This window comes from Mirounga leonina, unplaced genomic scaffold (assembly GCF_011800145.1).
Source record: "Mirounga leonina isolate KUSES-001 unplaced genomic scaffold, KU_Mleo_1.0 Mir_176, whole genome shotgun sequence".
Lineage (NCBI taxonomy): Eukaryota > Metazoa > Chordata > Mammalia > Carnivora > Phocidae > Mirounga > Mirounga leonina.
The window spans coordinates 18,623,589-18,647,389 of NW_023270454.1; the positions used below are offsets into that span (position 1 = coordinate 18,623,589).

The following is a 23,801-nucleotide window of genomic DNA, read 5'->3' on the forward strand; positions in this document are numbered from 1 at the left end:
CAGGACCCTGAGATCATGACCTGAGCCAAAGGCAGACGCTTAACCATCTGAGCCACCCAGGCGCCCGCTGTTAACCTTCTTTATGGTTGATAGAGTTCATTAAGAATCTGTTGGCCAGTATCGTTTGTTGTCCAGCTAAATAGTCATCCCTATAGATATGTGTACATATGCACACGTACACACACTCACACACACACATGTGTACACATACCATTTTGTATATAATCTGACTGCTGGGGATTCTTGCCTGAATTTTTATTAAAGTAAATGAAGCTTTCTGTAACTTTTGTACACACTCTGAAATGAACAAGACTTACTACCTTTTACCTAGCATTCTTTATATTTGGTTTTCCAATATCTACTTAAATATATTCTAAGTAAAATATCTTTTATGTCACTATGCGTGCCATTTTACATTATTATCACAAAATGATACCGAACCAAGTGTATCTCTTTGGAATTTCTAGTCATTAGACCCAATTTGGCCCTACTTGAGGCACTCCAAAATAAGTCTTAGTTTTGTTCCAGTGACAACCCTGCAAACATTTGAGGATGGTGAAGAGGTCCTTGTCCCGTCATGTTAAATATGCCCATTTCTTTACCCTTTTTCTAATTGGGTAAGTTTTTTTTTAGATGTGTCCTGGTTTCTTCACTCTGATACTATTTAGTGTAACTTTTAAAATATGATTCCTTGGACAGAATAGGGCATTTAAAGGATGGCTCCATCCTTGCAAGGTCCTGTGGGATCATGACTTCATTAGCTGCTGGGACAGCTCATGTGAAGTTAAGCTTAACTAAAAATACTTAGAAAATGCTTTATGTAAACTGTTATTGAGCTGGCAGTTCCCTGCCCCCTTACCTGACATCTATATTTTATATGCAGCCAAATTTATGCACGAAGAAAAAAACTCAAAAACCTATACAATGAAGAGTGTAATAAAGCAGAATGTGGCTGCCGACCTTTGTGGTGCTGCATGTGTATCACGCAATTTCATGGCCTGCTGATCTCTATTTTACCTTCTTTATTTTACTCAGGGGGAAAGTAAGTGCTTAGCCCTGCAAGAGATGGAAGATTTGTGTAAACTGCATTGTCTCAGTGTGGTTTTCCTACTCCACTTACCTCTTTCTCAAAGAGCCTGCACTAGATTCATCACTTCCCACTGGACTAAGAACATTCACACTTTCTTAGAAATGGTAAATATGATCTTTGTTAGTTTATTTATTTTTTTTGTTTCCATTGTTTGATATAAAGAAACCACAGTCACCTTCAAAAGTAGATTTATAAGGGTGTGCCTGGGTAGCTCAATTGGTTAGGCGTCTGACTCTTGGTTTCGGCTCAGGTCATGACCTCAAGGTTGTGAGTTCAAGCCTCATGTTGGGCTCCACTCTTGGCACGGAGCCTAATTTAAAAAAAAAAAAGATTTATAAGGGAATATTGTCAGCCCTTTGGGAACCTTAAAGATTTAATGTCTTAAGTCAATTTCTTCCTAATTTCAACAACTGTGGTAATAATAACAAACAGCATGATATATACCCAATCTAAGGATAAAAAAAAAGCCTCTCTATTTTCCTTCTAATTTCTGTCAAGATCAGGTTTTTGTGTCATTAATTACAAGAGATTGATGACCATTGTGTTCTGCTCTTGAGAGGAATTGAAGATATAAATGTAATGGTTATTTTTGTCCATTATAGATGTTAGTTAGAGAAAATTTGTAGACTTTAGGAAAATAGCAAAAACAAAAGAAACACCAAGCGACCCACACTATTCAAATAAATTCATATATTACAATGGAATGAATATATATTCGTGTATGAATATATATAAATATTTTTCTTTTCATGTATTTTAAAATTTTCTTTCATACTCGTGGTTAACCTCATTTTTTAATGGCTACTATTTTTTAATGGATGTACCATGGTTTACTCATCCATTCTTCTATTATAGGATATTAAGAGGTTTTAATTATTGTATTATAAATGCTGTTATTTTCCAGGTTCTTTGAGTGTAAACCTTTTCCTTTTTTTTTTTTTTTAAAGGAAGCCTTTTCCTTTAATTTGGGGATATTGACTTAGACTTCATGCCCAGAAGTGGGATTAGTGGATCAATTTAAATGGAAAAATTTTAAAAATCTTGATACTTGCAGTCAAGATGTTCAAGGAAAGTATTTTAGAACCAATCAATTAGTAAGCTAGTCCACAAATATTTATCTAATGTATATGCATTGTATGAGTCACTGGGGATACAGTGAGAAAATATATTTACCCATCTCACCCCACCACATTCATAGAGCTACATTTTGCAGGAAGATAGGTGTTGAATTTTTAAAATTAATATTAAGGAGGAACTACAGGATACTTTAGAGTCTGCTAATAAAAAGATCCAATTCAGTTAGAAAAAGGTGGCTTCTTTTAAGAGATGAAGAGAAGTGAAGTAATGTAAATCTTGAAGGATTTGCAAGTTGGAGAAAGGATGAACACTGGATGCTAGGAGATGAAACAGCATGTGGGGTCACCATGAGAATGACATGATCAAGGAACTGGAATACAACTTGTGTAACTGGAATAGAAAGAATATGGGAAAGTGATAAAGCTGAAGAGATGGATAAGAGACAAATCATATAGGACCGTATAAATCCTGTAAAGAGAATGGAGATTTAACTTGATCATAAGTACAATGAGAACCAACTGAATGATTTCAGGCAGATGAATGGCACTTTCATTAAATTTTTTTTTTTCTTTGCCTTGCAATGCAGAGAGTGCATTGTAGAGACAAAACTGGATTTAGGGAAACCAGTTAGGTGACTGTTACCTCAGTTCATGTGTTAGTTATATTAGGGACTAAGGAAATGGTAAGTAAGGATGCATGGCAATAGGCAATTTCAACAATCATTTAACAAGTTAAGTGTGGGCATGAGGGAAAAGGAGGAGTCAACTGACTCTAGGTCTCTGGCTGGAGCATTTGTAGGGTTGATGTCATTGTATGAACTGTAATTGCAGAGGAAGATCACAAGTTCAGTTTTGGAAATACTGAGTTTGAGATGCCAATGAGATACCCAAATGGAGATATCTATTAAGCAATTTGAAATACTGGTTTGGAACTTAGCAGAGTAGAATGCATTGGGGATCAAGATTTGGGAATCACTAGCCTATGGATGTTAATTGATGCCATGGCAGTGGATAAAATTATTTTGGGAAAGACAAGAGGGCCAAGGACAGAGACCTGAGATCCTCCAATATTAAATGGTTAGGAATAGATTGAGACACTGGCAAAGGACACTGAGAAGGAGCTACTTAGATGAATAGAGTGTAAAGCTAAGAGAATGGATTATTGTGAAGGTCAAAGGAACTGGGCTTTTCAAAAGGTGGGTTAATAGTACCAAATGCCATGGAGAACTATAGGAAGCTGAGGACTGAAAATAGTACTTTGGGTTTAATGGCATAGGACTCACTGTTGATTGTAATTAAGAGAAATATTTAAAAAATATTTTTTAAAAAAGAAAAATATTAATGGAGAGGCTAGAAGCAAAAATCTATGGTAGAGTGGATTCAGTAGTGAGTGGAAGAGAGAAAATAAAGGTGAGGAGAAGTTTATATGTAAGGAGTTGCGAATAAGGGAAGTGACTCAGGATAAAATGGGATAGGAAAGTGGGTCAATTAGGAATATTTTTAAAATGGCAAAGACTGAGCATGTTTAAATTAAGAGAGAGGATAGGATGAAAATACAGGGAAGGTAAGGTGAGAGGGCTGGGGTCTAGAGTATGTTCTTATATAGAGGGAGTGATATTGCCATTCTTACAGGAAAGAATAAGGAAAGAATAGTGCAACATTGGCTGTTATGGAAGTTGTAAGATAACTTTGTTCCTATGTGCTAGTTTAATTTTCTTTGTCAAGTAGGAGACAAAGTCATGCTGAATGTTGTGGCGAGGAAACAAGCCCAGAAGTTTAAGAACAATGAAATATTTTGGAAATATTTATTGGGGATCTTAGGGGAGTAAACTATATTGAGAAACAATAATGCTGTCCTGCCCAGCACTTTTGAAAGCTAATTTGAAGTTTTTGACAAAACAATTATAGTGGCATCAATATGTGTTATTGTATGATTTTCTTTTTCTAGTAGTCTCAGCAACATGGCCATAAGCACAAGGGAAGCAACTGATTGGATGGTATAAAAAAAGGGACAAGATAATTTAGGCACAGAAAAGCTATTAGTGGATCTATATAGTTTTATGGAAAAGAAAAAAGGAAAAAAGGAAAAGAGATTTTAGTATCCTTGCAAGAAGATGGTAAAAATGATAGACTAGAAAACAAAGTTTCATGGAGATAAACCAAGTGGACTCTACTGGATAGGTCCTATCCAGAACTGAGGTCCTGATATGATCAATAAAGAGGTGTGAATGATCATTATACAAAGTTAGAGGGATGGGTCAACAGGTGGGAGTAAGGAATTATTCATCAGGGAGGGTGGCATACACTTATTATTTCCTTGTCTATGTCTCCCATTCACTTATTTTTCCATCTTACTATAAATGTCTGCAACTCTCCACCTGAAGGATTTATTTGCTTGATCTGAAATGCTGGGTGTTAATTCTCATGCCCCCCACCAATGATAGATGCAGAATTGGTGGATGAAGACCCCAGCTTCCTTGTATGTAAGTTGAAATAAATACTGAAATGTATTCTACACTGTCTCCTAGAATTCCCCAGTGGAATTAAGTTCCAGTTGTCCCCAGTGGTCATGGATTGGATAATGTATCCTTTATTGGTTTCTTTTCTTTCCTGTCTTACTTCTGCATTCCCTGGCTGGTGTTTCTTGTGATCATTCCCAAATAAACTCTATTACTTGAAGTTGAGTCTCAAGGTCTGCTTCTAGGGGAAGTGCAAACCAGGACAGAGAGGGAGGGTAAGTTTTGGTGATGACAAGGTCATGGGTGTGTCCATGAGAATGTGAAATGGATAGAGTGGTGAGGGAGTCACTGGATATAAGAAATTCAAGAAATGTTGCAATAATTGTCTGCTTGGAGGTTAAAGCTATACATGGTGTTGTTAAGACAGGCAGAGGAAGAATGTGAGCCAGGCGTGAAAAAAATCATTAAGTGAGGGGAAGTGAGCAAGGAATTTGCTAAATGAACATGATAGGGAGGACTTTTGAATACTACAGACAGATGGAAGGCTGAATTTTATAGAATAGTGTAAAAAATAGTTTGGAAATGATGAGTTGGTGATTGATGAGGCTACCACCTCTACTTCATAATCCTGAGGTAAAACTGTGTGTGGAAGGATGAGCAGCTTTTAGCTGTTAAAATTGCAAGGGAAGTAATGTTATCGGGGCAGAATCAGAAATTGCATCCAAGTCTCTATTTGCTCACTTTCCCATTCTCAGCAAACAAGTGTGTCAGAATGACCTGAGAAGAATCATTTAGGGTTTCTTACCCTTTTTTTCCCTAGGGTCCCCTATGGCTGTCTGATGAATTCTATGAAGGGAATTCTCCCTTCTTCAGGATAATATAAATGCATAAAATAAGATACTTATGATTACAAGGGTATCAGTTATATTGAAATAGTTATTAAAATATTAAAACATACATTTGTGATGTGGTAATATATGTATTACCTCATTACTACATTAGACAATCAAATAACTATCATACTTTCAATGTATGATAAGTATAAACAGTATCTCTAGATGTTTGTAGCACTTGCAATGTAATGTGAAAATATGTTATTTCTACTGGTGCCAAATCCCAGCTATGGCATAGGAATATGACATATCATCTGGGTTTATTATTGAAAATATACATTTTTGCTACAAGTTAGCAAAAATAAAAATATAATTTTCTGATCTAGTTCATGAACTCCCTAAATTCTATCAGGTAAAAAACTCCTGTGATAAGATCTTTTCTGCATGACCTCCCTCCTTACAACCCCAACTTCTGGTTGGACTGGCATGTGCCCTTACTTTAAGGATTGGGGAAAAAAGTCAAATTTCCTGCCCTTTGAAAGAATAATATTGATCTATATATAACAAACATTATTGAAAAAGACAATCACCTTTTTCTGTCCACATTGCACCTTCCTCATAAAGTGTCCGTGAATTGAGGAGGGGAGAGAATTGGAGAATAAATGAAGTCACCATGAGTGGGGTGGGAAGGGCATGATAGAATCCCCCTAAAGTTTCAGAGGTCTGTGCATAGAGAGAACCTGTGATTTAGTTTTCAGGACACAGACTGGGAGATAGCTAGTCTCATGTAGGATACCTGTGGCTATATGTGCCAGGGAATTGGACTGGAAAATGCAATGTTGTGTCTATCCATGAAAATGTGGGAAACGGTCCCTGTACTTCCTGAATGAGGGTCTGAAAGTTCTTGTAGGCTCTAAAGGAGTCATGCTAGTTGATTGAGAGGGAAGGGGAAGCTGCTAGTCTTTACAGAATTCTCAAAAGCCAGATGAGGGGATAAGTGGGAAATTACATGAAAAAGACCCCTTTAAATCTGAGGACTGTATTTCAGTAGACTATGAGCTCCATGGAACCAAATGGAAGCCACTCCACAGCCACTGACCATTTAATCTCTATTCAAGGGACCTGGGTTTATTGCCCGTGTAGAATACTGAAGAGTGAGGTATAAATGGAGACAGCCATACTGAATGGTGGGCACCGTTTTTTACCAAAATGTATAAATCTTTTTATACACACTTTTTTCTTTTTTCTTTCTTTTCTTTCTTTTTTTTTTTTTACCAGAAGTGTATAAACACTCTTGTCAAAGCCTGGCATGGGGGACTCATGAAGAGACTTGATCTGAGTGTGACTAGGAAGTAATTGAATTGGACTGATTTTACTTTGTAGTGCTTACATTATATTTACTGAAATAGCATAATGTGTACATAGGATCAACAAAGTTCAGAAACAGAAAAATACATTGATTGTGTATCTAGGTTTATATTTGTGAGCATTTACAACTGCTCTAACAGAAGTGTAAAAGGTTTTATGATGTGGTATACAAAATACCATGTGGTTCTGCTGATGCTTGGGGGAGAAAATATTTTCCTATATCTCAAATCCCATTGGGGAACTTTCCTCTAGGCATTTTGATAGTCTGTTAGGAAGAGGCTGACTATGGTTAATTAAAGGAATAGGAAGACTGTATTTCCAGCTCCTTTTAGTTTACTTTATTTATTTAATTTTGAAGATTTTATTTATTTATTTGAGAGAGAAAGAGAGAGAGTGCATGCATGAGCGGGGAGAGGGACAATGAGAGAGGGGAGAGGGAGACACAGACTCCCTGCTGAGCAGGGTAGCTGGAGACAAGGCTTGATCCCAGGACCCTGAGATCATGACCTGAGCCAAAGGCAGATGCTTAATGGACTAAGCCACCTAGGCACCCCTAATTTACTTTAGACATTTCAATAAAAGTCATGTCAGACTAATACATTAAACCTATTGATATGACATGTCAGATATTGAAATAATGCATTATAACATCAATATTATTGTGCTACGAGTTTTGTTGTAAAGTTATTTCTCAGATAATATTTGATTTTTTGTCAACTTTTTGTAGGTTGAATTACATATACTCAGTTACTGAATGGTATGAATGTAATGTGGTATTGATTTACAGTTTTAGATGAATGCTCTGTATGTAAGTTTCATATAAATGAAAACTTTCATTTATAAAGAGTTTTATAAACAATTTTTATGGACAGTAGTAGTTAGGTGAAAGGATATTACAAAGTTTTTCTAAATTATGGAATGTTCTAAGATGGTTCTGCAAGACATTGTGGTTTTAGCTGATAGAAAACATCATTCTTCAATTAGGATGGCATGGATTGCGGACATGATAGAAATAGCTGCTAGTTATTTTGCACCAGTTTTATGTGTGTACTTTACCTATATTACCTCATAAAGATATAACAATACTCCTCTTATGTCTTCATTTTATAGTTGAAAAACTTGGGTTCAGAAAGCCTAAGTGGCCCATTAGCACAACTAATAAATGATCAAGGTGGGAGATAACTGCATTTCTGTCCAGCTTCCAAATCTGTGCCCTTCCCACCATCCTCTGCTCCCTTGATAAGGGGAAACAGCTGATTATCCCATAGTCAAGCACCCCTCTGGTCTTTTCTATCCTCCATGCTTCATTTTGGTAGCACCCAGTAGCTGGAAGTGTAAATTCAGGTAGCCTCTGAAATTTTTACAATAAAAGGCATATTCTGAGGTCTCTGGAGAAAGCAACTAAGCAAACTTTGAAAGGAGAGTTTCATGTTTACTCAAATAGTGACACTTGGAGACCATATGGAGGTACTTCTTAATTGAAGTTAATAAAATGAGGAATATTTGCTGTACTATATTCACATATTACCATTTGTTTACTCAGTGGTATTATGGGAAAGGATTGGGTGGGGAGAACCTTACATGGCAGTGGTTCTCCAAGTATGGTTCTCTTGACCAACAGCATCAGCATCACCTGGGAGCTTGTTAGAAATGCAAATTCTTAGGCTCCATCGCATAGCTACTGAATCAATCTTGGGATGATACCTAGCAATCTGTGTTTTATTTGACAATCTTTCCAGGTGAGGCTCCTGCTGAAGTTGGAGAACCACTGTTCTATGGCTCTGTGGAGAGCTCTTTAGTATTTTATTGTAGTTAAAACTACACTGTAGGTAGGAGGATCCTACCTTGATATTTACGACTTTTCATGAACCTTGGGCAATCTCCCTAACATCTGTTTAGAGCTATGTTGTCCAAAGCAGTAGCCCATAGCCACAAGTGGAATGTAGTAGTCTGAAATGAGATATGTTCTAAACTTAAAACAAACACCAGATTAAAAAAAAAACTAGTATGAAAAACATGTAAACTACTGTGTTAAAATTTTTATATTGATTACACATTGAAATGATAATACTTTGGATATGTTGAGTTAAATAAGATAAAATTTTGCTTGTTTTTAAAAAAATGTGACTTCTGGAAGTTTAGAATAAAATATGCAGCTTACTCATGTTATATTTGTGTTGGATAATTCTGGGTTCTATTTCCACATCAATATAGATAAATAAATTGTTCACATTTGGAAAGCATTTGGTTTTATCATCGAGGGAGTGTGGAGCAGAGAAGCCTCGGTTTTCCCCCACTGAACTTAATTCCCCAAACACTATCATTGACGGAAAAGATGACTAAGCTCTCACTCACTAAGGTTGTTTACTCATGTCTACTCAACTCTGAACTAAGTGTGGCCAGTGAAGACATTCTGTCTGTGTTAGGCATGAAGACATTCTGTGTTAGGCATGAACGTAGCCTCACTATTATAAACTCAGAAGGTGCACACCAATGTAGATGGAAGGGAATCTTTGAGTTTGAAGGATTCAGCATCTTCTAGACCCCTAAACAATCAAATGCTATTTCTTAAATCCTCTTTTGACCTGAAAGTAGACTCGGAAAACATTAAAACCTCAGTAAAGAACAGAGGCACATTAGAAAACAATAGTATTTCTGTAGCATTGGGACTACATCTGTGAATTTGTGTGAGAAAAAAATTGTATTGAGTCAAACACAGATTTCTATGATTCAGAATAAAGAATTATGCTGAATTAATTTTTTGGCCAGTTTGGTTTTATTTTATGATCTAACCTTTTACGATATAAAGCATTCATCATTATCCAGCCTGAAAGGACTTATATTAATAAGAATTGGAATAGCCTTGCCACCTTGTCTTTCATTGGTTTATTGATGCATTTGAAGTTGTATTATAGTTTATTGTTAATATAACAATTGTCAATGACTTGGTTTTATATCTAATTTTCAGAAAAAGTGGTGTGAATATTTCATCCTAAGTAATATAAACATTTGTGAGTTTTGGAATCTGAATTTAATTCACCTTTCGGACTTAAGTGATGAACTTTTGTTGAAGAATATTGCTTTTTACTATGAAAATGAAAATGTTGAAGGTACCACCTTAGTATATTATAATAATTGTACTTTTATCCAGAGATAAACATTATACAGTCTTTAAAACTTCAAAATCATTTTTCTATGTCCAACATATAACATAGCAATTATTTTCCTTTCAATCTTTGTTTATACATGTATATAAGTTTTATTTAGTTGCAGTCAGAGTGAGTGTTATATTTTAAAACATTTTTAACTTAATATACTCAAGTATTCTCGAAAAATATGTGTTTGGGTATTTGGCATTTCTAGATAATTTTAATAGTTGAAATTTTCATTTAAATATATGCATTACTTGGGACTCCTGGGTGGCTCAGTTGGTTAAGCAACTGCCTTCGGCTCAGGTCATGATCCTGGAGTCCCGGGATCAAGTCCCACATTGGGCTCCCTGCTTGGCAGGGAGTCTGCTTCTCCCTCTGACCCTCCCCCCTCTCATGCTCTCTCTCTCTCATTCTCTCTCTCAAATAAATAAATAAAAATATAAAAAAAATAAATATGTGCATTACATTTTTAAAAATATTTACTCTAATCAAGGTAATCATCCTACTACTATGAGATATTTAGGAAATTTTAATTTTTTTCCAAAGACAAAGCTGATTTATATGTTATATGTAATTTGTTTTTCTTTCTTTGAATTATTTTGTTAGAATAAATTTTCTGCTGTTTCTTAATAGTCAAAGAAAAAAAAACACATGTTTTAAGAGAGCTATAACTCATTGAGTATTCTTGAAGCTTCTTTGACCTCTAGAATTTGGTTCCTACACATTGCAAATATAGGAATGAGTTAGCTACATATAAATTTAGCAACTCTCTACAAATTTTCTTATCTCTGAAAAATAAGTTATATTCAGTTTTATTGGTTGTAAAATTATATGTGTCATAACCTTTTTTTACTTTATAAAATAGATATTCATAATCTATTATACTGTTATGATAGCTGTAATTTATTCATTTAGGTGCAGAGTGGAACTCACTGAAAATTTCACTCTGACAAATATTTCAGAACTCTATGAATTTAGTCAAAGTGCATGCTTCTGTATATATAGGAATGACTTTTAATATTTAGTACATTTAACTATTATATAGGCCTACATTTGAATTTGGGAGATGTCATTATGAAAGATTATGAACATCTCTGGAATACTGTGTCAAAGTTGGTCAGAAAGTTTGCTGTTGGAAAGCCATTTCCTCTGAGAACAACAAAACTTTCTTTTCTTGAAAAGAATCCATCACCAATCAAAGGTAATAAATCTCTAAATTAATTTGAAATAAAGTTCAGATCTCTGGAAATTTTTTTGAAAACACTACTAATTAAATGCTGTATATCTAAATAATTTTCTGGCACTATGCATTTAAATAATAATAATAAATAAATAATAAATAAAAATAAGATTACCTTTTGCTATATCATTGGGAGAATATGCTATGACTATAATTTTGAAGAGTTATATGTTTTGCTTGTAGCTAATGTTGTTGCCAATTAAAAAAAAAAAGCCAGATATATGTGACTTCTGTTTCTATCAATTTCTATCAATATGGCAGTATAGGTTAGGGGAAAAATCTCTTTTGGGAAACAATTGAAATGCTGCTAAGACACACCAAACATCTTTTTGTATTATCATAGCTAAGCTCAAAACAATAGAAGTGCAATTCCAGGAGCCAAAAATAAAGGGAGAGATGGATCTCTGGCTAATACAAAATGAATTACTCCGATGATTTCCAATTATAGGCCCATCCTCCCAAGAATCTGGGGTTTCAGTTATTCTTAGTAGTGTCAAGACAACTCTAAGCCAGAAAATTAGCTTAAAGTGATCAGAAGAATCTAGTACATTCTTTGTAGAGGAAAAACATCATAAACCCTGGGAACGCCTGGGTGGCTCAGTCAGTTAAGCGTCTGCCTTCAGCTCAGGTCATGATCCCTGGGTCCTGGAATTGAGTCCCACATTGGGCTCCTTGCTCAGCAGGGAGCCTGCTTCTCCCCCTGCCTGCCACTCCCCCTGCTTGTGCTCTCTCTTTTTCTCTCTGACAAATAAATAAATAAAAATTAAAAATATCATAAACCCTGGTTTTACAAGATACAGGTTTTACTCATATTCTGCCAAATAGGAGTACAAATATGAATTTATAAAGCAGTAGAGGAAATAATCTAAGAGAAACTGTAAGCTATAGAGCTAGAACTTCATATTTTGTAATTATCAAAAGTAGAATATACTATATGTGTATTTAAAATGCTCAAAGAAATAAAATATGAAATTTGAAACATGAGAAAATTACAAAGTTCTATAAAACACCATTCATATTTTAAAGTAATCAAAGTTGTAGAAATGAAAATATTGCCAATGGATAGGTTAAAAAGCTGATTGGATATTGCTAAAGAGAATGTGTGAACTAGAAATTCATCAAAAGAATTATACTTAAAAGTAGAGATGAGGTGTATAACCATGTTATACACCCTAAGCTTATGTGTCAATTACATCTCAATAAATCTGCAAAAAAAACCTAAAAAAACAAACAAAAGAAATAAGAGCTGAAGCAATATAAAAGATATGTCAAAAAACAAGATATAATGCCTTTTATTCATTTGGAGATTCAGAAGGAAAGAATGAGCCAATGCGGGTTAGACAATATTTGAAGAGATCATGGCTGGGTATTTGCCTGGATTGAGGAAAGACAAGAATTTGCACATTTAGGATATATGATGAATCCCAAGTGGGATAAATGAAACATATGAACATACACACTCACAGATAAATACACACACTGGATACAATATAGTATAATTATAGAATATAGAAAATGAGTATCTTAACAAGTTACCTAGAAAGGAACAAAAATTAGTCTATAATAGACTTCCTCTATAACAATGATAGAAATCAATATAGTGAAATTATATGTTTCTTAAAATATTTAAGAATGAAGAAGTAATATAAACATTTTTAGAAATACAAAAACTGGGACTCCTGGGTGGTTCAGTTGGTTAAGCGTCTGCCTTCAGCTCAGGTCATGATCCCAGGGTCCTGGGATTGAGTCCCACATCAGGCTCCTTGCTCAGCAGGGAGTCTGCTTCTCCCTCTGCCTGCTGCTCCCCCCGCTGCTTGTGCTCTCTCTCTCTGACAAATAAATAAATAAAAATAAAATCTTAAGAAAAGAAATACAGAAACTGATTTATCCATCATCATAGTATCATCCATTTGATGAATTTCAGGAAGAATAAAATATCCCCCTAAGGAACGTGAGAAGGAAATCTAATGGGAATTTGGGATGTATCAATATAAGTATATTTTTCAGAATATGGGGAAGAATATATATACTCTAATGTCCAGATAAGTTCTACCAGACAAAGACTCTTGAGGAAGATCAAATAAGGGGTTTGAAGATCAAATAAGGGAGTGGTTAGGTAAGATCAGGAAGAGAATAAAACCAATGTAGGACATGTTAATGAGTAGGTTTCCACTGTGGGCAACTACAGGTAGATTTTACTGGGAATATTAGAATGTTGTACAAACCACCTCAGAGATGTCTTACCTGAAGAGCAAGATAGATGGGGCATTTAACCTGTAACTCCTGTCATACTTTTGGCTGAGGCTATCTCTGGGGCATTAAATCCTTAGCACTTCTGGCCTTCTTCACATGGCTGTAAGAAGAAAAGTGCTCAGGCAGAGAGTTGCAGAGACCTGTAGTAAGAAGGTGTCAGGCAAACACAGGAACAGTGAACACCAAGGGGATAATGGGCAGAGCAATGGCAGCTTACCTAGAATTATGAACCAGATATAAATAAAAAGGCATTCATTAGCCACTATTATATATAGGATATATGTGTGATATGTATTGTATCTATCACATGTATGTGTATATGTGCAGATACATATATATATATACATACATATAATATCAAAGAGGATGTAAGAAAATACTGTGATGATATCAAATTATTTCATTATTATCCATATATTTTCCCCTACTTTTTTAACATTTCATTTCCATAAAAGTATTTATGTAGGAGGTCTCTGAGTGAGAGTTCCATATTCAAATTCCTTGTAATAAGGGACAATGAAGGAAATAAACATTTAAAAATAGGAAACAGTTATTTTTCTACCTACCTATCAACATCCCTAAATGCTGCCTATTTCTTCATACTCTGCTATGTTCCAAAATGTTTTAATGTGGGCAATAGCTTTATGGGAAGGTCTGGAATTGATAAATGTAATTAAAATCAATGAAAAATGTTTTTTAATGTAAGGTTTTAGAACATGATGTGTGAAAGTTTCACATTTGACACTGTCTTAATTTTTTTTTTACTTGTTTACAGATACCGCCAAGGAAAACATTCCTAATTTGGGATTTATTTCAATGTCATGTGAAGTGGTTGATAAGTTTGTTGGTGACCTTTTGACAGATTTGCCTTTCTTAAAGAGGTATAAGACCAAAAATGTCTCAGTAAATGGGTGGAATGGATGACTTACTCATTAAAGATTCTATGAAATGCAACAAATTAAATGGAGTATATTAGATGCAATATGTGTTTGTAACAAATAATGAGTTTAATAACAAATTTATCAATGTCTTTGATCTTAACTAGGTTAAAATCAACATGGTTTTAATCTTAGAGTAAAATAACTCCCGCTGGATGTTGTTAATTCGTGGCTTAATGAATGAATATTTGTTGGTGTTGATGGGACTGTTAGAGATGTGGGGTAGATTCTGGGTTCTTAAGCACCTAATAAACTGCTTTTTGGATTCTAACACCCACATCATATTACAGAAAGAGGAAAGGTGGCTATGATTTTTTAAAATATTAAAAAAATGAAATCTGTGCTGTGTTCTATTTAGAGGCATGAAATTTAAAATATGCATATGTTTCTTTTTGTCTCATAGTGATGATCCTATTGTAACTTCACTAGTTAAACAAAAGGAATTTGATGAACTTGTGCATTGGCATTCTCACAGACCCCTTAGTGATGATTATGACAGGACGAAGTGTCAATTTGATGGTGAGTTATGTGACTCTGGTGAAATAAATTAAAATCAGTTTCATTCTTTTTATTTTGTAATAAAAAATCATCATATCATGAGCTGCAGGTTATATTTCTTGAATAATAATAGTCTACAAGATATTTGGATGTATGTCAGTAAAGATGGTAATGAAAAAGTCCCACTCTGTTTACTGAGTCGTAGGAGCACAAATGCTGATGTCCTAGGAAGTGCAGCAATACTGCATTTGTCAGCACAAAATATGAAACTGTTTTAAATAAATATGGTGTGTAGTTTAAGATATTTGTGTATTCCTTGAAGTTCATAATACTGAGGCAATAGTCTTTCAAGTAATTTCAGCTACTTTCGCACTACCCAGTTGATTACGTGTAACGAGTGCCAGTATTTTATATACCTTCATTCTCAGGATGGTTGGAACTGCAAAAGGAGGCCCAGGAAACCACTAAAAGTAGATCAACAGAGATTGATTTAGGGATCTTGTCTCCTTAGTTAATCCTTTGTCTTCATCCATATTTGTCTACCCCTATCTCACCTCCACCCTTCTTCAAGTTGACAAAACTTACTTTCAGAAGAATCTAGGACTGTGCATAGTAAGCTCGCTCATACTTATCAGCCTGCTTACATAAACAGCTACTAAGATCCTGCAAGATGTGAGGCGATCTTTTAGATTAACCATTAATATCCCTCAAAATGGTTTAATTTGATATATGTAGATACAGACATAGAAAAATCAACCAGCTTAATTATCCCCTTAATTGTAGTTTTCTTTGGGTATGGAAGTAAATCAGACCTTGATTGTTGGGATTTCCTATGTCTTTGGATTTTTCCATAGTGAAAGTGTTTTTCAGTTGCCAAGCTCTTGGCTCTGTGGTTATGGTTTAGAGTAAGGATTTTTCTGTCAAGCAGTGCCAGAAGCCAGGATATCCAAGATGGATATCTTCTTGATTTTGCCTCTATCTTCTTAAACTCATTCATAGGGCAAATAACAGAGGTAATATGCAGAATCTGTTATTCTTTGTAGCATCCTGATATTTGCTTTAGGAGGTAGGCAGTGAAAGAGTGTTTTGTCACTTCCGTCTTTTAAATAAGGTAAGGAATTACTCCATAGACAAGAATTTGCCTGACTTGATTCCCTCTTTAACAAAGGTAAACCTAAATTACTAAATTACTATTTCAAACTAAAAAGTACATGTGTGGGTGGGATGGTATGAAGAATTAATGAGAATGCTGTTGAAAAAATATAGTAGTTTTACATTTTAAGTCTTTCTTTTTCAGAAAAATCTAGAGATCCTCATTGTCTTAGGTCTGTGCAGAAGTATCATGTTTTTCAACGATTTTATGGGAAATCATTAGAATCAGTCTCTCCAAAAGTTGTTGTAACTCAAGCTGTCAAGCCAAAGAATAAGGTCATTGCACCCAAGAACAAAAAGGCACATGTAGGTTCTATTAATTCTATCAAATTTTAAAACTGTTTATTGACTTTTCTTAAGTTGCTATTTGTTCAGTTCCTCTGGTAGTTTCTTTCCATGCTATGCTTTTTCTTTTTATATATGATCACTTAGATTATTTTATTTACTTGGTAAGAAAGTCTAACCTGCATATACAAGGTTATATATGGTCCTGTATACATAATAAAATGTATATGTATTTGAAAAAGAATATAAGACAATAGGTTACTAAAGGCTTAGATTTAGAAATGTTGAAATAAAATTAAAAATATAGTTCTTTTGAATTCTGGTTTAAGATGGCAATATAAGAGGTTCCTGAACTCATCTTCTCCCATAGACATACAGAATTTACAGATAAATATAGAAAAATTCTCTCTGAAAGCAATCCAGAAACTAGAGAAATAACTCCTATACATTGGACAAATGAGAAAAATCCCACAATGAAACAGGTAGAAGAGGCTGAGACATACACTCCCTATAAACCCCATCCCTGGTGCAGAGACATACAATTGGGAGAAAACTCACAAGCCTCAGTTTTCCTCTCAGGAGGAAAGGATTGGGACCAGATTTTTGGTTTGGCACCCCAACTTTTGAGTTCCACCTGAAGAAAGGGCCCCTCATAACATCTAGCTTTGAATGCCAACAAAACTTGCATCCACAGGACCCACAAGACTATATCCTGACTATCCCCCCCAGGGCACAGAGGCAGCAGACTGAAATGCTTATTCCCAGTCTTTCCCTAAAAGAGACTGATCTGCATACACTAAAAGCAGCAAAAGGAATCTAAGTGTACCACTACAGAAAGCTATCAAATCACAAAGGAGGAGAAAAAGAGAAGAACAAAGGAATTGTAAATCAGTCAGAAAAAAGTTAATGGCCATAGTAAGTCAATACCTATTAATAATTACATTAAATGTAAATGGACTAAATTCTCCAATCAAAAGACATAGAGGGGATGAGTGAATAATAATAATAATAATAATAATAATAATAATAATAATAAAATACCCTACTATATGCTGTCTAAAAGAGATTCACTTCAGCTTTATTCAGCTTTAAGGACACACACTGACTGAAAGTAAAGGGATGGAAAAAGATATTCCATGCAAATGGAAGCCAAAAAATGCAGGGGTAGCTATATTTATATTAGAGAAAATAGAGTTTAGGGCAAAGACTGTATTAAGAGATAAGGAAAGTTATTATATAATGATAAAGGTGAGAATCTTAAAGCATTTTGTCTAAGATCAGGAAGAAAAGGATGCCCACTCTCACCACTGATATTCAAAATGGTACTGGAAGCCCTAGTCAGAGCAATTAGGCAAGAAAAAGAAATACACGGCCTCCAAATTGGTAAGGAAGTAGTAAAACTTTCACTATTCGCTGTTGACATGACATTATATATAAAAAAAACTCTAAAGACTTCACCAAAAAAATGTTAGAACTAATAAATGAATTCAGTAAAGTTGCAGGATATAAAATTAATGTACAGAAATCTGTTGTGCTTCTATCCACAAATAACACACTGGCAGAAAGAGAAATTAAGATAACAATTCTATTTATAATTGCATCAAAATGCCTAGAAATAAATTTTACCAATGAAGTGAAAGACCTGTACTGTGAAAACTATAAAACATCAATGAAAGAAAGTGAAGGTGACACAAAAAAATGGAAAGATATTCTGTGCTCATGGATTGGAGGTGACACAAAAAAATTGAAGGTGACACAAAAAAATGGAAAGATATTCTGTGCTCAAAATGTCCATGCTACCCAAAGCAATCTACAATCTTAATGCAATCCCTATCAAACTACCAACAACATTTTTCACAGAACTAGAACAAATAATCCTAAAATTTGTATGGAACCACAAAATACCCTGAATAGCCAAAGCAATCTTGAAAAAGATGAACAAAACTGGAAGTATCATAATCTCAGATTTCAAGATATGCTACAAAGCTGTAGTAATCAAAACAGTATGGTACTGGCACAAAAACAGATATACAGATCAATGGAACAGAATAAAGAGCCCAGAAACACACATATACACTTAATTCAAGAAAAAGGCAAGAATATGCAATGGGGGGGAAAGACAGTTTAATAAATGGTGTTGGGAAAATTGGACAGCCACCTGCAAAAGAATGAAACTAGACCCTACCTTACAGCATACACAAAAATCAACTCAAAATAAAGACTTGAATAAAAGACCTGAAACCACAGAACTCCTAGAAGAAAACAGGGGTAAGGACCTTGGCATTGGTCTTAGCTATGAAATTTTTTTTTTTTTTTGGATTTGACATCAAAAGCAAAGCTAACAAAAGCAAAAATAAATAAGTGAGACTACGTCAAACTAAAAAGCTTCTATACAGCAAAGGAAACCATCAATGAAATGAAAAAGCAGTCTACTCTATGGGAGAAGATATTTGCAAATCGTACACCTGATAAGGGATTAATATCTAAAATATTTAAAGAAGTCATATTACTTAATAGCAAAAAAACCCCCAAAACCAAACAATCTGATTTTAAAAATGGACTGAGTACTGAATAGAATTTTTTTCAAAGAAGATATATGAATGGCCAACAGGTACATGGAAAGGTACTCAACATCATCAGTCATCAGGGAAATACAAGTCAAAACCACAATGAGATATTATCTCAGACCTGTCAGAATGGCTGTCATGAAAAAGACAGGATGTAACAAGTGTTGGCAAGGATTTGGAGAAAAGGGAACCCTTATGTACTGTGTGTGGAAATGTAAATGTGCAGCTACTATGAAAACAATATGGAGATTACTCAAAAAATTAAAAATAGAACTACCATAGGAGCTAGCAATCCACTTCTCGGGATTTATCAAAGGAAATGAAAATAGGCTATGGAAGAGATTATCTGCACTCCCATGTTCATGGCAGCATTATTTATAATAGTCAAGATAGGGAAACAGTGTAAACATTTATCAATGGATGAATGAATAAAGATGATATGATATATACATATACAATGGAATATTATTTATCCATAAGAAGGAATTCCTGCCATTTGTGACAACATGGATAACCTGGCAATGCTGAGTGAAGTAAACCAGACAAAGATAAATACTGCATGTTATCACTTACATGTGGAATTAAAAAAAAGTCAAATTCATAGAAGCAGAGGGTAGAAAAATGGTTGCCACAGACTGGGTGGGTGGGGCAATAGGTAGAGGTTGGTAAAAAGATACAAACTTTCAGCTATGAATAGTGTCTGAGAAGCTAATGTAAAATATAGCGACTGTAGTTGATAACACTCTAATGCATCATTGAAATTTGCTAATAGAGTAGATTTTAAATGTTTTCTCCCCCAAGAAGATAAATGTGTGAGGTAATGGGTGGGTTACTTAACCCAATGGGGGAAATTCAACTACATGTATTCATATATCAAATCACCATGATGTGCACTTTAAATATTTTACAATTATATTTTTCCATAATAACTCAGTAAAGCTGACATTTTTTAAAAAGTCCAAGCAGAAATGGGCATTTTTGCTTTAGTAGCTAAAAAGCAGCCTTTCTGAGCCCAGGTAGGTGGTCATTGTTTTTCTCCTTGTAGTGACAACCTCCTTTTTATTTTCATAGTCAATTTTATTGTTGGTGAAATCATCCAATTACAACTTTTCCATTTTCATTTAGGGCTACAAAGAAGTTTCTATTTTTTTTTTAGGGCGATGTTATAAAATAGAAAGTTTGCAGCAAAAATTCTCATTACATAGTATAAGGTATGAAGACTGAAAAAATCCCATTTTTTCTTTTACATTATTAGAAATTAAATAAATTATCTCATTAGAGTTAAACACTCTCAGTACTACATAAATGTGCTCTTCTAGCAACCGTTTAATAAGTCTGCATATTCAGGATATAATAAGCATTGTGCATGGCAAAGCGCCAAGGTCACCCTTGTCTTATTGAGAAAGAACCATGCTGAGTTAACATAGAACAGTACATTTGGCAGATTAAAACATTGGGAAACCTCAAATAATGTTGATTAGAATTAAGTACTGAGAAAGTGCAGACAACTAATATTGACTTCATTGTAGACAAAATTTATATATTAATTTCATGACTAACCAGAATAGTGGAAGGTTTATAGAATTCTCTTGTGAATACAATTCTTTAATTTGTTTTTGCAGATTAATAAATCAGATTGGTAAAAGTATAGTAAAGAGGGTCCATATTGAGTTTAAGTCCATTGGAAAAGCTTATCTAGATAAAGCAAATCAGTTGTATTTATGTTGTTCCTTTCTATCCACTCCTTTCCTTCATCTGCTTTCACTTTTCCTCATTCACTTATCAAATATTACAAGCTAAATGTTTTGTGCTTAAGACATACAGACAACTATAGCATATTTCTGTTTCAAGGAAGTTAATCTAGATCGGAGGTATGACAAGTAAAATCATAACTACAGTATGTGTAGTGAGTACTTTGATAGAGAGATGCCCTGGCAGAGAAGGAATATATGAGTTAGGCTTGGGAGTTAGGAAAGGCTTCATGGAAGAAATATCTTGAAGGATAAGTAGGAGACAGGGAGGTGACCATGGAAGAATGGAAGAGGAAAATCCATTCTAGAGAGAGCAGCAAGAACCAATGCAGGAGACATGAGAAAACAGTGGCCTGGTGTTTCCAATTTTATTAATTTACTCTTTGATTTATAATCTATACAACTCAGAAATCTACAGAATTATCTGCGGAGGCTTTATAGTGATTAAATTTAATTGTAATAAGTTTTCAATTAACAGAGGCTTTAATTTTAAGAAATAAATACTGAACCTAAAAATTGTTCCTATTCAAGAATGGGATGATGGTCAAAATAACCAATATACACTTAAAAATATTGTCTCATATATGAAATTTAATCTTGGAATATTTCCAACTTGTTTTATGATATGCTTTCGCTCCCCCCCCCCCCTTTTTGGGCAGGAGACCAAGGCTGAAATAATTACTAGAGAGAATAAAAAGAGGTTATTTGCTAAGGAAGAAGAGAAAGAGGAGAAAAAATGGAGTGTTCTGTCATTTTCTATTGAGGAGGAAATGAAAGAAAACTTAAACTCTGGAATAAAGAACCTGGAAGAGTTTTTGAAATCATGTAAAAGTAACTCAGTGAAATTTCGAGTTGAAATGGTAGCCTTAACTGCCTGCTTGAAAGCATGGAAAGAACATTGCAGAGGTAAAGTTGTGTGATTCTGTATTTTTTGTTTTGATGAATTGGAGACTTAATAAAAGGATGTAATGATGATAACTGTCATTTATTAACTGGAAGTTTGTGTTAGAAGCCTTAGATGCATTATGTGATTTTATCCTTACAAAATTCCTCTAAGGATTACTTCATTTATTGGTGAGCAATGAAATCTCAAAATAGCAAATATACAGCACATTCTTAAGCAAATTCAAATCAAATCAGTCAAAGATAGGCTTAAGGATAACTACTTATAAAACTGTGGGCATAGTCAAGGGAACCAGCAAAGCCGGGGAGGCACTCTGGGAGAATCTGTCACTCATTTTTGAGATCTGAAGTGCAAACATTTTCTTTCTGGGTAAAACTAAAGATTATGTTCGCTGACCATGTTGAGTTCTTCTAAATGTTGCTGTGGCTCCCGTGTGCTCTACTTTGCAATTTCTATAACACATAGTAGGATAAAAAAGAAGAGACAGGAAGAGGAAGATAAGGGGAAATAAACCTGGGTAGAGATATGTAAATTGATAACAGGTGAAATGATCATGTGCCATAAGAGCTCCAAACTGACAGTTCTTCCTAGTAAACCTAGTTGATCTGTCTGTCTTGAGCATCCCCACACTTGAAATCCATTTAACACATGGTCACCAGGTTCTTCTTTTCTCCCCCCTCCCCACTCTCATTCTGTTTACTTCAGTCTGCTCTAAAGCAGTCAGCCTTTCACTGTGGATTCTGTCACAGTGAGAAGCATAAGATTTGGCTTATATATTTCTCCCCAAACAAGATGTTGTATCAGAATTTGCAGTTGACTGCTACTAAGAAAGATCAGAATTAAGTGGCTTACTCTCCTGAGGGGAAGAATTCTACATTAAATTTTTTTTGTCGCCTCTTATAGCATTCAGTGGGTGTTTGGTAATATTTTTTAGATAGCTAAAATACAGGTTTATTGGAAGAAAGTTGGAATTAAAAACAGCCCTAACATGGCAAGTATGGAAAGATTAGCAGTGAGGAGGAATAAAAAGAATGTATATAACTATACAGAAATGAAGAATAATTAGCAAAGTCTGTATTTGGCAGTTGTAATAGACTGATTGAATTGGCAACCTCCAATGATTACACCAAATAGTTATCTATTGTCAACAGTAGGACTCAATAAATTTTGCAAAGATTTTAACCAGATATTTAAAGTCATCTAAATATTTTTCTTTGACCATAGTAGAGGAGATATGAAAATAATAGGTGGAGAAAAGATTTGTTGTTCCCCAGAACACTTATACAACCTTGAGCTCTAACAATCTTATTTCTATCATGAACTATAAGGCTTTTCTTTGTCTCCATTATTTGCACAGCTACTTTCCAGTTATCCATGGAAATGATGAAGTGCGTATAGTTGCACTTTAATTATATTTTACCTAGTCTTCTGTATCCTAAAACCTTTATTAATGTTAAATAAGATAGTGAATTTAATTAGGTCAGATTGATTGGATGATTAATCTTGGGTAATCTAACATTATTTTTCATGGTCTTTATAAAAATTATATTGTTTATTATTTGCCAAGGTGAAACCACAAAAGATTTAAATATAGCTGTTCAAATGATGAAAAGGATCCACTCCTTGATGGAAAAATACCCAGAACTTTTGCAGGAGGCAGATCAGCAACTTATAGCCAGATGCCTGAAGTATTTAGGATTTGATGAATTGGCAAGTTCTTTATATCCAACCCAGGTAATTTTCAGAATAGCTCCATTTTAATAGAATAATTATGGGGTGTACATAAAGTGTCTTGCAAATACAGTCACCTCTTCTAGATTTTTTCTTTTTTTCAACTGACAATATTTACTTCTACGTTCAAAGTCATTACTAGTAATTCAGCTGCCCAAACTTGAAATTAGAAAACTGATACAAATGCTTGTCTGAACAAACAGGTTAAATGCTGGATAATTTCTGCAGACCCTTAAAATTAATACTGTGTTTAATTCTAGCAAACAATTTAAAAGCTATGTTGTGATTGTTCAGTTGTTTTTAAATGTATTAGATTGTAGCTACAGATACCATAATGGATATTTGAAAATCTTGATGTCTATCAATATACTCACAGTTAAGATAATGATTTAAATGGTAAAGAACTTCTTCAATAAATATTACAAAATTGAAAAGGTGGTGAAATCCTTTTCTCATAAAAAGTACTCAGTAATATATATTTTAATTATTTAAATAATGTAGTTT

At 34.4% G+C, this 23,801-nt stretch overlaps 1 protein-coding gene across 16 annotated transcripts in view; it reads left to right on the top strand.

Moving 5' to 3' along the window:
- Nucleotides 1-23,801, top strand: part of LOC118022172 (probable ATP-dependent RNA helicase DDX60) — a 188,767-nt gene that overhangs the window by 20,626 nt on the left and 144,340 nt on the right. For 15 of the 16 annotated variants that reach the window (XR_004682397.1, XR_004682391.1, XR_004682390.1 and 12 more), the window contains 8 exons: nt 1,036-1,194; nt 9,795-9,936; nt 11,024-11,179; nt 14,247-14,352; nt 14,813-14,928; nt 16,205-16,365; nt 21,322-21,568; nt 23,134-23,300. Coding sequence is in view for 8 of the 16 variants with exons in the window: in XM_035022745.1 (XP_034878636.1) it covers nt 1,036-1,194; nt 9,795-9,936; nt 11,024-11,179; nt 14,247-14,352; nt 14,813-14,928; nt 16,205-16,365; nt 21,322-21,568; nt 23,134-23,300 (1,254 nt within the window). In the remaining 8 variants the exon portion in view is untranslated. Of the gene's footprint in view, nt 1-1,035; nt 1,195-8,489; nt 9,186-9,794; nt 9,937-11,023; nt 11,180-14,246; nt 14,353-14,812; nt 14,929-16,204; nt 16,366-21,321; nt 21,569-23,133; nt 23,301-23,801 lie in introns of those variants that run through there. The other variant, XM_035022752.1, reaches the window with a different exon arrangement.